Genomic DNA, 16,832 nt, shown 5'->3' on the forward strand with positions numbered 1-16,832 from the left:
GTTTTAAACAGATGTCTGCTTTGCAGTCACCCTGATCATTCACAACACGGACTCCTTTAATGGAGATGCCTGTCCTGGTGCTTGTCCCAGAATATACCGGCCAGTGTGTGCCAGTAATGGCAAGTTATATGGAAACCTATGCGAGTTTCGTGCTGCCAGGAGGTGTGAAAATTTTTGTAAGTTGAAATGTTTAATTCTAAATCTCAAACACATGGGCTATTATAAAAATATTTTTTAAAATATTTAAACTTCAAAAGAAAATCATGAAACAAGTCTCTATATACACTTCAAGCAAAGAAATTTTTCAAGAATTAAATATTTTACCATTCCCCTGCATCTACTTTCTAAAAACAGTTTGCTTCATTCATAAAAATCTTAACTATTTTAAAAGGAACTCTGAAATTCATGACCATAACACTAGTGCTGCCAATAACTCACATATAAACTGTCAGGGACGTACGCAAGGGGGGATTCCGGGTTTGAATCATCTTCAACATTTTTTTAATGACATATTTAGATTTGAGCATTTTTATTCCATAATCGTTTTCTCTCCTTTTTTCACTGTCAGAGTAGCAAAGTCTACATCGACTATGATTCTCATGATTGCGTCAATTACTATGTTGCCACATCTGATGAAATCATCATAAAGGATGGTGAAAACTACGTTATGTCGACCACTAATCTAGAGTAGGTGACAACACTGGAGACATGGAGAGAAATTCAACAAGCTGATGACGATTTGGTACGGCTGGGTGATGTCAGTCAACCTACAGTAATGGTTCGCATATTTTCCGCTTCGTCAGAAGTTTTGGCGTATCAGTATTATTATTTTAAAGGAGTTTTCTGCGATAACGCAGGTTTCTTCAACCAAAAGATACTATCTTTTTTCTCCAGTTCTCTCGATCAAGCCAGTCTTCATCTGTCAGTTTTGTTTTTTTGCATAATCTTTTTCATTTCTTCTGCCCATGTGGATTGTGGTCTACCTCTCTTCCTTCTTGTTTCCAGATTAGGGCTTCTCTATTTAATATATTTTCTCTTTTTATAACATGTCCATACCATCTTAGCTGCATTTCTGATATCACTTTAACAATATCTTTTGTAAACCCATTTTCTCTCTTATTATATTTAGTTTGGTTTTTTTATTATTTTTATTATTATTATTATTATTATTATTATTATTATTATTATTATTATACTTACTGGCTTTTAAGGAACCTGGAGGTTCATTCCCGCCCTCACATAAGCCCGCCATTGGTCCCTATCCTGAGCAAAATTAATCCATTCTCTATCATCATATACCACCTCCCTCAAATCCATTTTAATATTATCTTCCCATCTACGTCTCGGCCTCCCCAAAGGTCTTTTCCCCTCTGGCCTCCCAACAAACACTATATGCATTTCTGGATTCGCCCATACGTGCTACATGCCCTGCCCATCTCAAACGTCTGGATTTAATGTTCCTAATTATGTCAGGTGAAGGATACAATTCGTGCAGCTCTGCGTTGTGTAACTTTCTCCATTCTCCTATAACTTCATCCCTTTTAGCCCCAAATATTTTCCTAAGAACGTTATTCTCAATAACCCTCAATCTCTGTTCCTCTTCCAAAGTGAGAGTCCAAGTTTCACAGCCATACAGAACAACCGGTAATATAACTGTTTTATAAATTCTAACTTTCAGATTTTTTGACAGCAGACTAGATGACAAAGGCTTCTCAACCGAATAATAACAGGCATTTCTCATATTTATTCTGCGTTTAATTTCCTCCAGAGTGTCGTTTATATTTGTTACTGTTGCTCCAAGATATTTGAATTTTTCCACCTCTTCGAAGTATAAATCTCCAACTTTTATAGTTCCATTTCGTACAATATTCTGATCACGAGACATAATCATATACTTAGTCTTTTCGGGATTTACTTCCAACCCTATCTCTTTACTTGCTTCAAGTAGAATTTCCGTGTTTTCCCTAATCGTTTGTGGATTTTCTTCTAACATATTCACGTCATCTGCATAGACAAGAAGCTGATGTAACCCATTCAATTCCAAACCCTCTGTGTTATCCTGAACTTTCCTAATGGCATATTCTAGAATTATTATTATTATTATTATTATTATTATTATTATTATTATTAAGAATATTCTATAACTATGAAGAAATTCACATAATACTATAATATAGTAAACTGTTTTCTTCAGAAATTAATATCAATTGAACAATTACACTTTTTAATATTGCATTTTCTATTGCAGTTTTATGGCGGAGGAGCATGCGACACTGTCAAGTTAGAAAATAAAATAGTAAGAACGATTATTTGTTTAAAGAATATGTTTTCTACTTCTGTCAAGGTTATTCACACTAAAATACAGTTAACTGATTTTCTTTAATAGGGCATTAAAACAAGAGACCTAATTATGAGAGGTGTGATGTACAGAACTGGTTTCTCAACCCATTACTAACTACAATTCGTAACTTTTGCATTTTCACAGTTATTAAAACCAAAGATTGATGATTACCATTCTGTGTGTAGACACTGTAATTCCTTCTGTAATATATTACAAGTTTCGAATCATTCTTCAAATGTCAGAAAACTGGACATTAGATTTTATGCTTGGAAACCCACACTCGCATGTTTGTAGATTCAACACTAGTTTGTAATTCTAGTTTTGTTGCTATGTTTTGCAGTGACAAAGTACGAGTAATATCTTCCACGTATTTCTGTTAAATAAACATTAACAATGTATACACCTTATTTGTGTACCGGTAGTGTATTTTAAGATTTCAGTCTTTCAAAATGAATACACAGCAGCAGAATTTTTTAATATGTAGCGTACTGGTAGATACAACATAATATGCAGTATTTGTCTCCAATATGTTAATATTCATGTAACTCAATGATCTCTTGAATAAGGGCGATCTATGCTTTATAAGGTTATGGAGGGAATGGTAGGGTTAACATAAACCATACCATACTTATCACAATTACATGATTTATAACAGTGCCTTCAAATCGCTTTAGTATATTTTTTGTCGCATGTATCATTTATGCCAAAAAAAAAAAACTGCCTTTACCCATATGTAGCTACTAAATGTTGGATCTCTCTATATCTATGACAAATGCACAAATGCTTGTGCCAATCTATTAAGTTCACACATACCTTTGGAATACGTACATAATCCCTTACCTGGGCGCACAATGGGCAAATGTCTTAGGCCTCATTGCTTTTAGATTGTAAAGGGTCTTCCAATAAAAGTGTCACGCTTTTAAAATGAAATAAATTGTATAAACGAAAAAGGTTTATTTATTTAATTACTATTATTTTGAAGCCATTAATGTCGTTATGTATGGAAGAGAGCGTCAGTTAAATGGTTGCCATGGCTTCATTGGGTTGTGCATATACACATCTTCCAATTTTCAGTAACAAACATAAACCAGGCTCAATTTCACGAACAATGCACGTGGCAGGTAAGATAATAACTGCCTCCCATTGGAGGTAGCCCAGAAGGACTCAGCATACTCTCCTACATGAATTTTACAATATTAAATGTTTACATAAATTTTGTAGAAGAAAACTAAAATAAACATATATGAATTATAAAGTGAAGGAAAAAAAAAATTAAACAGAGTGAATATGATGACTCAGAATTTGGCAAGAGCGTTTCAAAACTGAAGTTATGATGTCAGCAGTAAGTGTCTGTGGTAGTTCAGAAGTCTTCCTGAAGCTTTCAAAGAACTTGGGAATCACACCACGAGCTCCAATAAGAAGACCAATCACCTCAATGTCTTCAAGCTGGTATTTTGCTTTTAAGTAATCAACTGTTGGGAGATAAATGTTGATCTTTTCTTTATTGACATCCTCCGGCTGGCTACTCCCCGTTTCAATCCTTATGGTAGGATCAATTATATATCCTTTCTTGGTAGTCTGGAAATACGCTATGATGTCAATACGTCTAGAGGAGTCATTAGTAGCAAGGCAAAAAACTTCCTCTTCTACTATCCAAAACTTTTTTCTTAAAGCAGTTGTAATTAAGGATTGAACATGATGGTGTCTGGCATTTCGGAGGAGTAAACCTCTGTTACACTGACCTTGGACGTGGGCAAGGGTTTCAGTCTCCGGGCATTAACTGTTTCTGGCTTGTTGGCACAAACCCATTACTTAACATAACCCCACAAGAAGTAATCCAGCAGCATTAAATCACATGATCTCGGATATCAGTTAACATCACTACCACGCGAAATAATGAAGCCTCTGAATTTCGTGAGCAGTATGACAAGTGGCACCATCTTGCTGAAACCAGACGTTTTTGAGATTCATACCTTCCAACTGAGACCAAAAATAATCCCTTGTCATAGACTGGTATCTTACACACACCATACACTTCACATAATGCACAGAATGCTTGATGAATGGATGTCTTTTTTTTTAAATAAACTTTAATGATTTCTATGCATTGTGATGTTCCGTAATTATTTGTCAACAACAACTGTAACTATGGAAAAATATGACTCCTATAGCTTCATAAACACGGCAGCTGTTATATGTTAAAAGTAAGACACTCTTATTGGAAGACCCTTTATGTATGTTATCATGTTTGAGGAGCAGCATGAGCAGTAGAAGTAGCACTATAAACCTCCAGGACAACCCTCTGCTTGGTTTCATAAAGATCAGATATGAGACTACTATTTCTGAGACCTATAAATATCCGTAACTAGTTGTGAATCATGTCCTGTACAATGCTGGAACACAATTTATCACAAGGACAATTCTGAATTCCTGAAAAGAGGCATGAATGTACCAGATGAAATGGTGATTTCCTGGAAAGTAGAGAAGTGAAATGTTTATTTCATAAGGATTATGTTTCTATGATTGCGACATTATTACTCTCATGGCTTTTAAATTCTTATCTTAATTATAAGCAAGTTCTTATACAAGAATGTTTTCACAGTTTATTCTATTGATCTAAATAACAATGCAAATCTAACTTTCAAGTAAAGCTCCCTGTGAAGCAGACTTGAATAATTTCAAGGAAAAAATTGTTCAGGGCCGGGTATTGATCCCAGGACTTTTGGCTGAACGCACCAACACTCTACAACTGAGCTATCCAGGAACTTTACCCGACACTGTCTCAATTTTTTCCTTATGTCCATGTAACTCGAGTGGGCTGACAAGATGCCAGAAACCTACATCAAGCTTTAACTGAAAGCTAGATTTGCATAATATATAATGTTACTATAGGTACATTAACCACAATTTCAATCTCACAGCGTTTGTGTGCACTCAATGTGGGTTTCCGCATCTTGTCAACCCACTCGTGTTATGTGGGACATAAAGGAAAAAATTGAGATGGTGTCGGGTGAAGTTCCTGGGTAGCTCAGTTGGTAGAGCATTGATGCGTTGAACCAAAGGTCCTGGGATCGATACCTGGTCCCGGAACAATTTTTCCCTTGAAATTATTCTAAATAACAATGTCCTGAAATCAGAAACTAAACAAACTAGCTTGACCATTCTCCCCACAATAATGGATTTCAATTCAGTATTATTATTGTTTATTTTTCAGTCCTCTCAAAAAACAAATACTTCTGTGTTTGTGACATTCTTTATTGAATATGTGTTGTATATCTATAATAATTCACATAGAATTGTTCCGACAATATTTCTGGTGTAGGTTCAATGTTTCACGAAAATAATAACGGATATTAGACGATTATATGATTGAATTATTGAGCGTTGATGTTTTGTTTCTTTTCTGTAACAGTAAATTCTTAAAATATGTAGTGTCTTCTCTATAATGTTTTAACAGCTACAAAAGAGTACTGGTCATATAAAATCACTGTTGTTGCTTGGTGCTGCAGGGAGAGAGCAACAAGGATGGAGATACAAAGTCAATTTTCAAAACTAAAGTTTGCTTACCAATATGTCATGACATGTAAAATAATGACGAGCCAACAACATTGTAACACACAAAACTTCAGAGCACAAGTTTCTTCTTTAATCACAATGTTATGAGCAAACTGCCCTGTTAGCTGCTGAATTAGAAAAATGTTAAGCCAACGAGGCAGGGTCTCTAGTCCTGTCCATACTTTTTTTTTTTTTTAATAATTCCTTCTAAGTTTCTTGCTGGCAATTTAGAAACAGTATTTGGTATTAATGTCATAGCAATCACCAATCACATCACATTGGATCTTTTCGCTTAGTGTATTATGTCCTTCACAAATTAGTATCAATCACATGTGCTCGTACATGCTGCGCACTTTTGTAATGGTGGATGCACATAAGTTACCATATGTTGAGAGGAGCTAAAGAAGCATAATACAGCAAGTTGTCAAATGTTTGGAAATGCTGTGCAGTCGTTTTGAGCATCTTCTCTAAAGAAATGCTTTCCAGAAGAGAGACATACTGTCTTCTACAGATCAATCTGCTGTTAAAATGAGAAGGTATGTATACATACTGTATTGTACGAATTTTTTTGTGAAATTTAATGACTGTAACTTTGTTTCATTTTTAAAGGTGATATTCATCATTGCACTGTACTTAGATTTTCCACTGACTTTGGTTTTGTTATAATTAAAAAATTAAAAATAAGTAAAATATTGTACAGTAGTGGCAAAAAAAAATCGGACTGACCCTTGTGGCTGATTTCAGAGCCTTGTTCACTCCAGAGCACGATAGACTGGTAACTAAGACTTTCGTGGTTCGAATCCTGCCTGGGAAGGAAACTTTTTTTGTTCCTTACTCAAATTTATTCCCAATACTTTTCGATTACAGCGATATTTCACTATTTAATTAAATTATTACTCCCAGAACATCAATTTTACCAGCTATCGAAAAGTATTGGGAATAAATTTGAATAAGGAACAAAAAAAAGTTTCCTTCCCAGGCAGGATTCGAACCACGAAAATCTTAGTTACCAGTCTATCGTGCTCTGGAGTGAACAAGGCTCTGAAATCAGCTATAAGGGTCGGTCCGGTTTTTTTTTTTCCACTACTGTACACAATTTAAAGAAAACACAAAAAGAAAAAAATTAGGCCATGAGCGAGAATGAACCCTGGCTTTCCAGTTCAATTCTTTTCCATTCCACCACTCTTCTCACTGAGCTAATAGGTCAGTTGTGTTGTGATGTTTTGCTAGGGATACTTGTGTTCTCAAGAGCATTACTTTGTTACACCGTTCCTAACTCTTCATCCTTTTAAATCTAATAATAACGATATGCATGATACAGGATTTTGCAAAAGGCATTTTAGTTTTAACATGTGCTAAAGAATTACGTGATAAAATCAAAGTGCATCACTTTTTCTTCATCTTGTATAACTATGTATATCTCTTTCTAATAAAGTACAGTTGCAGCATCAGATTCTTCAGAAATCAGTTCACACCTTGCTCAGGATTCTTTCTCACAGCACAATTGTACATCTTTAAAACAATCTGTCACTCTTTGCTCCTTATTACCTCATCTTGTTTTCATTTTATTGGAGTTTCTATCACTGCTCACATGTTACATGTCCTTGCAACATACTGTTTCTTGACTACACAGTACATAACTGCAAGAGGTTTGACGTCCTGTATTACCCAGAAAAGCAAACTTTCGATGTGGAAAATATGTGCAACAACATGCTGTGACACCATCGTATTGTAACTTCAACAGCCGCCTGGTCGACTGCAGTGCCCTGACCTACAAGGCCAAGTTGGAAGTTCGCCTTGCTGGGTAATACATGAAGAGAGACAATGGGTGAGATCAGTCAATTGCAGTATCACTCTATCCCAAGAGGACAGTGGTTTACAATATAACTAATCATTTAGAAGATTCCCTCATAAGACCAATACTTTTTTTTAGACGTGAAAAATTAAAAAAAAGACACAAAAAGTAATAAAAAAAGAAACTGTATATAGGCGTAGGATGGAAAGCTTTGAAGGCATAAGTTAAGTCAAGGGTCAGCATATGGAAGCCTAAGAACCCCTGTACTGGATGGAAGAGAGAGATGTACACTGAGCTGCAAAGGAAATGCCGAGTCGAAGTCACTATCAATTTAAAATATTATCGTGTTATGAGGACTTCGCTTAGGAAGCAATAGAAATAGATAAACACAGAAGGCATTGCATGTAAACTCCATTATTGCTCTGTTATCATTACATCATTAAGCTTGTTCGTGTGTGTCGATAAAAATAAAATAATAATAAAATTTTATATTTATATTTATAATAAAATTGATACTTTTTTTTTGTTAATACAATATGAAACATAACTGGCTGTATATATCGATTGTAACAATAACAGCATCCTTGGCTAATAAAGAAGGCTGTGGGATACAATATAAACTGCAGCTTCACTATTTTCGTGTAGTATTCTTATTAATGTTGTAAAATAATAGTACATTATGCAACGAGCCTATAATGATAGTAATTAAGACGCGAGTGTGTTTGTTTATGAAACAAGCGCGAGTTTCATAATTTTCATATGAGTGTCTTAATTACCATTATAGGCAAGTTTCATACGACTTTTTATGCTCGACCATATTTCTAACTTGAAATTATTCAGAAGTATTCATTTTATTTGTATCTGACTGAAGATCGGAAGTGACCTTGTGCATAGCTCGTATATTGTGAGATATGCGCAAATGCGAAAGTATTGATTTTTTCCGAGGAACAAAAATGTCATTGACCTTGATGTAATGTAAAGAATAACATTAACTAATTTTGATACAACCTGGAAATTGATTTAGAATTGAAAAACGAGATGACAAATTGAATTTATTTGAATATTATTTACAATTAACGCTAAATTATTATAGTAACAGAACATAACCTTCTGCGACAGTATTGGATTTCCAGCCTCCGTGACTTTTCCCTCATTGTCTTTCGATTGCATATCCGAGAATAATCGAAAACCTGAACTTTAATGAATAGATGTACTTCAATGAGGTCCATTAAAGGACTGCTACCAGGTGTATAATTACTACATTTCGGCATGGTCGAGCATAATAGTACATTATGCAACGAGCCTATAATGATAGTAATTAAGAATCGAGTATGGATATTTATGAAACAAGCGCAAGCGAGTTTCATAATTTTCATACGAGCTTCTTAATTACCATTATAGGCGAGTTTCATACGACTTTTTATGCTCGACCATATTTCTAACTTGAAATTACCGGTATTCAGATGTATACATTTTATTTGTATCTGACAAGATCGGAAGTGACCTTGTTCTAGGTCGTGAATTGTGAGATGTGCGCAGACGTGAAAGTATTGATTTTTTCCGAGGAACAATAATGTCATTGACCTTGATGTAGTCCCGTTAAACTTGATAATATTATAATATTATAACCTTGATTATTGAATTCGACATTGAAAAACGAGATGACAAATTGAATTTATTTGAATATTATTTACAATTAACGCTAATTATTATAGTAACAGAACATAACCTTTTGCAACAGAATTGGATTTCCAGCCTCCGTGACTTTTCGCTAATTCTCTTTCGATTGCATATCCGAGAATAATCGATACTTGCGGTTTTATAATGGTACAAAGCTGACTTGTCATTGGCTGAACACATGTAAGCTGAGTTATCATTGGCTGAAGACCTGTACTTTAATGAGTAGGTGTACTTTAATGACATGCATTAAAGGACTGCTACCAGGTGTATAATTAGTACATTTCGGCATGGTCGAGCATAAAATTATATAAATAATTTAAAATCAATTCATATTAAATAATAACATGAACATGTTATAAAAGTCATATCTACATGTTTTTAAAAAACTAATCTCAGGAAAATAGCTTTCCACATCGCCATGTTTGCTAAAGTCCTTGGAAAACGATACAATTTCGCATTGGCATTTCTTTTGCAGCACAGTGTACATGAAATGTTGCGAACTCTTTATAAGACAGAGTCAGGATGCAGGCAGTAATAAGTACAGACCAAATGTGATGGAATAAGGAATGGGTATGTAATTTAATGTCAATTTAACAAGATAAAATGCTTTCTCCTTATAGCCATCTAAATACAATATGTCTATTACAGAACCTTTTAAAATATGTTATTTTATTGTGCTACACAAAGTTTCCGTCATTGTATTCATTATATTGAAACATATCTATACACATACAAACACAGATTTCCAGGGAATGTAAAATAATTGCATTTTACCGAAATTCTGTTATTTCAGCACTCAATACATAATATACTCGATGTAAATTACTTATTGTAACTAAGAGTATTTATACTAGCATTTTAACTACTTTATATATTCTATAAAATGTAATATTGACATTAGCACATAAAATAAACTTTTATAAAATCCGACAGAAGCAATTGAAACACTTGTGGATTTTCTTACATTTAAAACGTCTTTATTTACGTAAAACAGTTTCACTCAATGAGGATGTCACAACAGAAATTTGTTTTCGTTAAAGTAACTATGAGAAATTCATATCAAATGGATCTTTTGGACTTGTACCTTGTTTATATTAGGTTGATATTCTTTTTAAAATTTCTCTTCATAAATTCCAAATATTTTAAATGTTTTCAGTTCAGTAAATTTGTATTTTGAATTTCTTTTTTTTCTTGTTTTTAAATGTGCTAATATTTGGTCGGTATAATATTAACTCCATTATATTTTGGATCCATCAGAAACTGTCCTTCAGTTGTTTCAGAGCAATGCAAACCACAGTTTGACCCATCCTCTGAATTCATAAATAATATTCCTTAAATTACACAATTTAGTTTATTTGTAAATAAGAATTGATGAGCACAATAAATGTTGTCTTCAATACAGTCGATCACTACCTGATACACTAATTTATCTTAATTTGGTTTGTACTGAGGTTTAATCAATCTGATAAGGAGTAGTAGCGAGGATGTCCTCTGAAAGAACACTTGGTCCCATTTATAAGACACTGCACAATCCATGTTGTTGACACAACAGGCTTGTCCAATTCCTTCAGTTGCTTCATAATGTCATATGGACAAGGATGATGGGCCACTACCACTTGCAGGTCTTTTAAATCTTTCGTACCTGAAGAAAAGAGAAGTAAATGAGTGTAAAGATAACCATTCTTACACTTTATCCAGTGACGGAAATTCATATGTAAATTTAATAATACAGAGTGGGGCATGGGAACCAAGTGTTTTTGGAATGGCTTATACTCGGTCGTTATAAAAGGGAGAGACTTGCGGCATGTGACATTCCATTCCGTGACTCATAGCATTTCACTGCAGTCAGCATCATTGAGCAGTGGACGCAAGTTTGCGTATGATTATTTTGTTAGGAATGGCGAGTCGGTGACCACGATACCGTGTGAATTTTGCTACAGATTGAATATTAATCGCAATGATTCTGTTCCCTTGCGTGACACAATCTTATGTTGGGTTAAAAATCTTTGAACAAAAGGCGCAATACTGAAGAATAAACCGCCCGGCCCCTAACGCAGAGTGCGTACTCCAGAAAATTTTGAGTCAGACAAGCGATAATGTGCAGCCCAGGTCCTTCTGCTCATAGTCATTCAGCTTCACTTGGAATCAGCTATCGTACGGTAAGACGGATTTTGCATGATGATTTACATTAAAACCCATACAAGATGGGTGGTTCTGCAGAAATTCAATGTAAGGGATTACCCCCAACAATGAATTTCGCACAGGAAATGCTTGCACTCCACGAGCAGTATGAAAACATGATGGTTGCAATGAGTGATGAAGCTCATTTTCACCTTAATGGAGCCGTTAACAGATCAAATTTTCGGTATTGGGATGCTGAAAATCCGCGTCATTTACACGAAAAACCTATGCATAATCCTAAAGTAACAGTTTGGTGCGTGGTGGGACAGTTTGGCGTCATCGGTCCCTACTTTTTTCAAGAAAATGGGATTACAATTACTGTAAACTCTGTGCGTTACATGGAGACAATTCATACCTTTTTCATCCCTGAGTTACAAAGAAGAAGCGACTAACATTCAGCCCATATCATAATTGAAGAATATGTTAGAATTTTTCGGATCGAAATTTAATAGAAATCGATTAATTTATTAAAAGTATTGCAACAGAGATCTCCTAGAAAGAACAGAGGTCAATTTCGTCAGCGCTTCAACAATGCGTCAACACAGATGGACATCACATGCCAGATGTAATTTTTCGCTCATAATTGAAATGGTATGTTCTCACAAACGTTGTTCTACCAATAAAGTGTGTTGAAAACAAAAACTAACTATTTTATGGTTATTTTAAAAACAGTTGGTTCCTATGCCCCACCCTGTATAATTATCCAATATGTTTGACACTTTTATTTTCTTATATACAAAACAGTGTGTAAGGAAATAATCAACCTTGATGACAAATTCAATTTCATAATGTTCATATAAATAAACATTTTCAATAAACAAAAACTGAGAAAATCAAATTTTTACTACATCACTTTTTACATGAATAAGTTAAAAGCAACACACAATTTTATTAGCTCAACTTACAAAAGCTTTTGCGTGTTATTTCGTTGCTATTTTAGCAGTAGTATTTATATGGTTTTAATAAACCATATGAGAGACATTTAAAGTTTCAATATGAGAACAGAGAATAAGTATTCAAGAGGACCCCAAATATATTGAAGGCAAAACTGGACCTTGTCATTTGAATTTCTAACAACCTACATTGAATGAATGCAGCAACAAGATCAAGAAGAAGAAAAAGAAAAATTACTACATCGGGTTACCTACTTAGTAATGTTCCTCAACTCCAAACATGAACAAATGTTATAGTCACATTTGTGAATTACATTTAGTTTCAAAATAGAATTAACCTACAACACATTTACTGTTAATTTCAGTCGTTATTAATAAGTGGACCACAGATTTTAGGTTAAATGCCTATTTTTTTCCTATAAGGATAAACTAAAACTACTTAAATATCTTCACATTTTATATAAAATATGGATGTTTGAAAATGGTTTTATGGTGGCTAAAAGCGCCTATTTTGTCCATTGAGACCTGTTTTTTAAGGTTTTAGAGCCTAAAATTGCCTGTTTCTATTTGTTATTATATATTTTTAAATTTTCGTGTAGCAGTGAAAGAAACTTTTGAATTTCATGGGGTGGGTATGGTTCAAATATCCTGTAATGGGAGTACCCTGCAAAAACCTGCCACTAGCCACCATCTTTGTCTACTACCAGTTTGCAAAGTTGACAGTTCAGCTAATGGTGCACCTAGTTACAAGATTTTGTACACCACAATATGACAAGAAGCTTACCTTTCTCTGCAGGGATAAGAAACACACTTGCACCAGCTCCTTTCAAAACAATTTCCCAGAACTTCACGAAATACTTTTGCTCACTGACTAAACCAACTTTCATGCGAGACAATGGACGTTGCTTCTGTTTATTGATGTACTGCTTTTTTTCTAGTGACCAACCACCTGGTACAACATACTCTAGAGTATCTAAGCAAGAATTTTTCTGGAATGTACAAGAATAGTACAAAATTAATTGCACTCATGCTTACCAGTGACATTACAAAGGTCTACATTACGTATAGAAATATATTTGAATCGCCCCATGCAGAAAGGGTTTCAGTCCATTAGACCTAGTTTTGAGAGAACTGAAAAAAAAAAGAACATTCTGTACACTCTATTCCTTTCTTCATACAACTCTGAGCCTGACGCTTCAGTTTCTATCTTTCCAAGCATTGGACCGAATACCTTTCTGCACAGGCTGATGGAGCCACCCATAATGATGTGATTTCCATCGATATCTCGTTTTTTCAAAACTTGTAACTGAAGCCCTTTCTGCATGGGGCGATTCATTTACATTTATACAATATAATCCATAATGTACATTTTCTCATGCAATATAATATGAGGATAATAACTACACTTAAAAAATTAACATTGTTATAATTCACAACAACTACAAAATAATAAGTATGATTAGAAGACGGGGAAGTGATTATGTTTATCATTATAGTTGGATGAAGATCAATGAATGGTCTATATGTACTGAAATATAATGGGTTAATATTTCAAATATACAGCATATGATCCCTATTTTGAAAGCTTTAAAGTTTTCGTCAGTATCTCCAGTATACCGCCTGCTTGAACACAACTGATGGCTGTTTATCTGCCTGCTCATAAGATCATTCTAACAATGTTTTTGCTGATATGGTAAGTGGCAGCACCAAATATATTATGGTCTTAAGGTACAGTCACACATCGCTACTTTTGAAGCACAACTTTTGTACTGCAGCTGCAAAAGTTGCGTGTCGTGTTCACACGTAAGCCAAAAGTAGCGCGCTGCACGCTACTTTTCATGCTGCACAACCCGAGTGCAGCAAAAGTTGCAACTGGAGGTTGTGAGTCTGTTCACACACAAGGCGCTACTTTTGCAGCCGCAGTAATGCTGCAGGTTTCCATCTCCGTGTTGACTTCTCAATATACATTTTGTGGTTATGTTCGCATTATTAAGAAACTCATGCGAAAGCTTCCTTGTCTATTATTTGCTTTTCTGTCGTATCTAGTATTCAGAAATTGACATTATTTTTACTATAAAGCTTTTAAAAACGCCTATATACTTAAATGATAAGCAATAGCATATTCACGTAATTAATGTTGGCAACCCTCCTGTTTGGAATTACGCTACGGAAAATTAAAAAAAATGAATTATATCGTCAGCAATTATGCTCAGACTGTGTTGTGTATTTAATAACTATTACAAATAATTTATTTTCATCACATTTAACATTAAAATATATCCAAACAAAAGTATCATTGGCACATTTGGGTGGCAACACTGGTTGCAACCGCAGCAAAAGTTTCAACAAAACCGATATCAAAAATGCTGCGGCTGCAACCCTGAGAACCCTGTTCACACGTCGCTACTTTTAAGCTGCGCGCAGCATGGAAAAGTAGCGAGCAGCAGGTTCGGCAGCCGCTACTTTTCGGGTTGCACCGTTGTTCACACGTCGCAGTACGAGAGTTGCGCAGTTTTTTGTACTGCAGCACTGCAAAAGTAGAGACGTGTGACCATACCTTAAGTCAGTTTTTTAAGAACAAAAATAATAACTTAACCTGACAAGTTCCATAAAATGTCCTACTAGCAGTTAATTTGCAATTTTAACTTGAAAATTGTTTTTAATTCTGTTACATAGCAGTTTTTGTAACTGAGCAACTCAATGACTAGAAAATATTGTCGCTAGATGGCAGCTCCTAATCACCAGTGAGTCACTTGTGGATATAAACATAATAATACATAAGTCATTTTACATGTTCGCCCATTGAATGAGCAGGCAGTGTAAGCAGCCATCGAATGTGTTCAAGCAGGCGTTGCTCCTGTATCGTCAGACCAAGTAGGACCAATCTTTATAAAGACAAAGAAACTCTGATCCACACATAATTTACAGCCTGCAAGATAACATTTTTAGTCTGTTAGTAAGTAGAGAATATATTGTGACGGCCACGTGAGGTTCAATCTCACGACCGACAGGGCGCGCGGCAGACGAAACGCTGGTACGGGGAGCATCTGCATGCTGAGAGGGCAGAGGGGGTGTATTACGGCAATGCGGCAAGGGGAGGTTGCGCGCGCATCCGCTACTTGCGGAGTGAAGGGGGGACGGACCCTCCCGAATCGTCCAGAAGTCCGTCGAAGTGGAAATCCAGATTATTCGAGAGTGGAATCTTTGGCGAACTTTCGAGAAACTATGGCTTAGTTATAAATACAACGCGCAAGTGAACGAGAGCAGTTCAGTTTATTCAGCCAGTCAGTAAGCCAGCGTTGTTACAGTCAGTGAACAGAGCAAGCCAGCCAGTCTTGTGAACCGGAGTTCGACTTGAGTGTGCGTCTGCAACTGTGTCAGCATCCGAAGGCCTGAGTTCGAGTGCAGTGGACCGCAGTTGGAGGGACCTGAGTTCGAGTACAGTGGACTGTCTCTGAAGGTCTGGGGTTCGAGATTCTGTGAACGCGAGCGACTGAGCTAGAAGAACTAGCCAAGACAGACGAGCTGTGAACTGAGAACTGACAGTTCTGTGTTGTAAATAGTGCTTTGTGAATATTAGTTAAGATTAACAGTTCATTGTTGTTCGTAATAGTCCAAGTAAAATTGTCATTGTCGTCTGTGGAGTGCACTAACGGATACTGTGTTACTGTGTGGAGAGCAAATCCTATTGTTGAGATAATAAAATTACATTGTTGTTAGTAATAAAAGTTTACAATATTTACCGACTCTAATAGAAAAAAACCATAAATAACAAGTAAAAATTTTGTCTATAAATTATTACAGTAAAATCCCTTGTATCCGACACACAAATAACTGGCAATATCAAAACAATGGCACTTTTGGCTGGGCAAAAAAAAAAAGTAATTCATGCGAAAGAGAAGAGTCTGACGAAGATGTGAATGGTTTTCGTAGATCGCATATGCCGCATATTGTGTTTACTCTTTACAATTTCACGCATGAAAACAGACAAAAAAAAAAAACTCGTTATGTTCCTGGAGTAGAGGGTACCATCGGTAATCTGTCACTTGAACCTTGCAAATAATGCGCAGAGACGATATCTTTCAATTTAACACTTGAACTCGCCCGTTTCGAAGGAGTGTTGGAGGAGTCTAAATACGAAAGTGTGAAAATCTCTATTCCTACAACACGTAAAAATTTATTTGAATGATGAACAGTATCATGGCTACTACTGCTAAGCACTGCTGTTGCACAATGGATTCCGCGAAACGCAAGCAAAATGTTTTTACACTGAAATCGAGTGCTACTTCCTTGTATAGTTGCGATGTTGGCTACACTGCTCTTCACGTCACATGACTCACATGACCGCCATTTAAAACTATCATAAGGTTATGAAAACTTAGTATTT

The 16,832-nt window shown here is 35.4% G+C and overlaps 1 protein-coding gene across 2 annotated transcripts in view; it reads right to left on the reverse strand.

Annotated features, from left to right (window-relative positions):
* Positions 1-9,931: 9,931 nt before the first annotated feature.
* Positions 9,932-16,832, reverse strand: part of LOC138712530 (TP53-binding protein 1-like) — a 74,607-nt gene continuing 67,706 nt past the window's right edge. For both annotated transcript variants that reach the window (XM_069844436.1, XM_069844435.1), the window contains 2 exons: positions 13,230-13,434; positions 9,932-11,013 (listed from right to left, as the gene is read on the reverse strand). In XM_069844436.1, coding sequence (XP_069700537.1) covers positions 10,829-11,013; positions 13,230-13,434 — 390 coding nt within the window. In that variant the 3' untranslated portion in view covers positions 9,932-10,828. The remainder of the gene's footprint in view (positions 11,014-13,229; positions 13,435-16,832) is intronic.

This window comes from Periplaneta americana, chromosome 13 (assembly GCF_040183065.1).
Source record: "Periplaneta americana isolate PAMFEO1 chromosome 13, P.americana_PAMFEO1_priV1, whole genome shotgun sequence".
NCBI classification, from domain to species: domain Eukaryota; kingdom Metazoa; phylum Arthropoda; class Insecta; order Blattodea; family Blattidae; genus Periplaneta; species Periplaneta americana.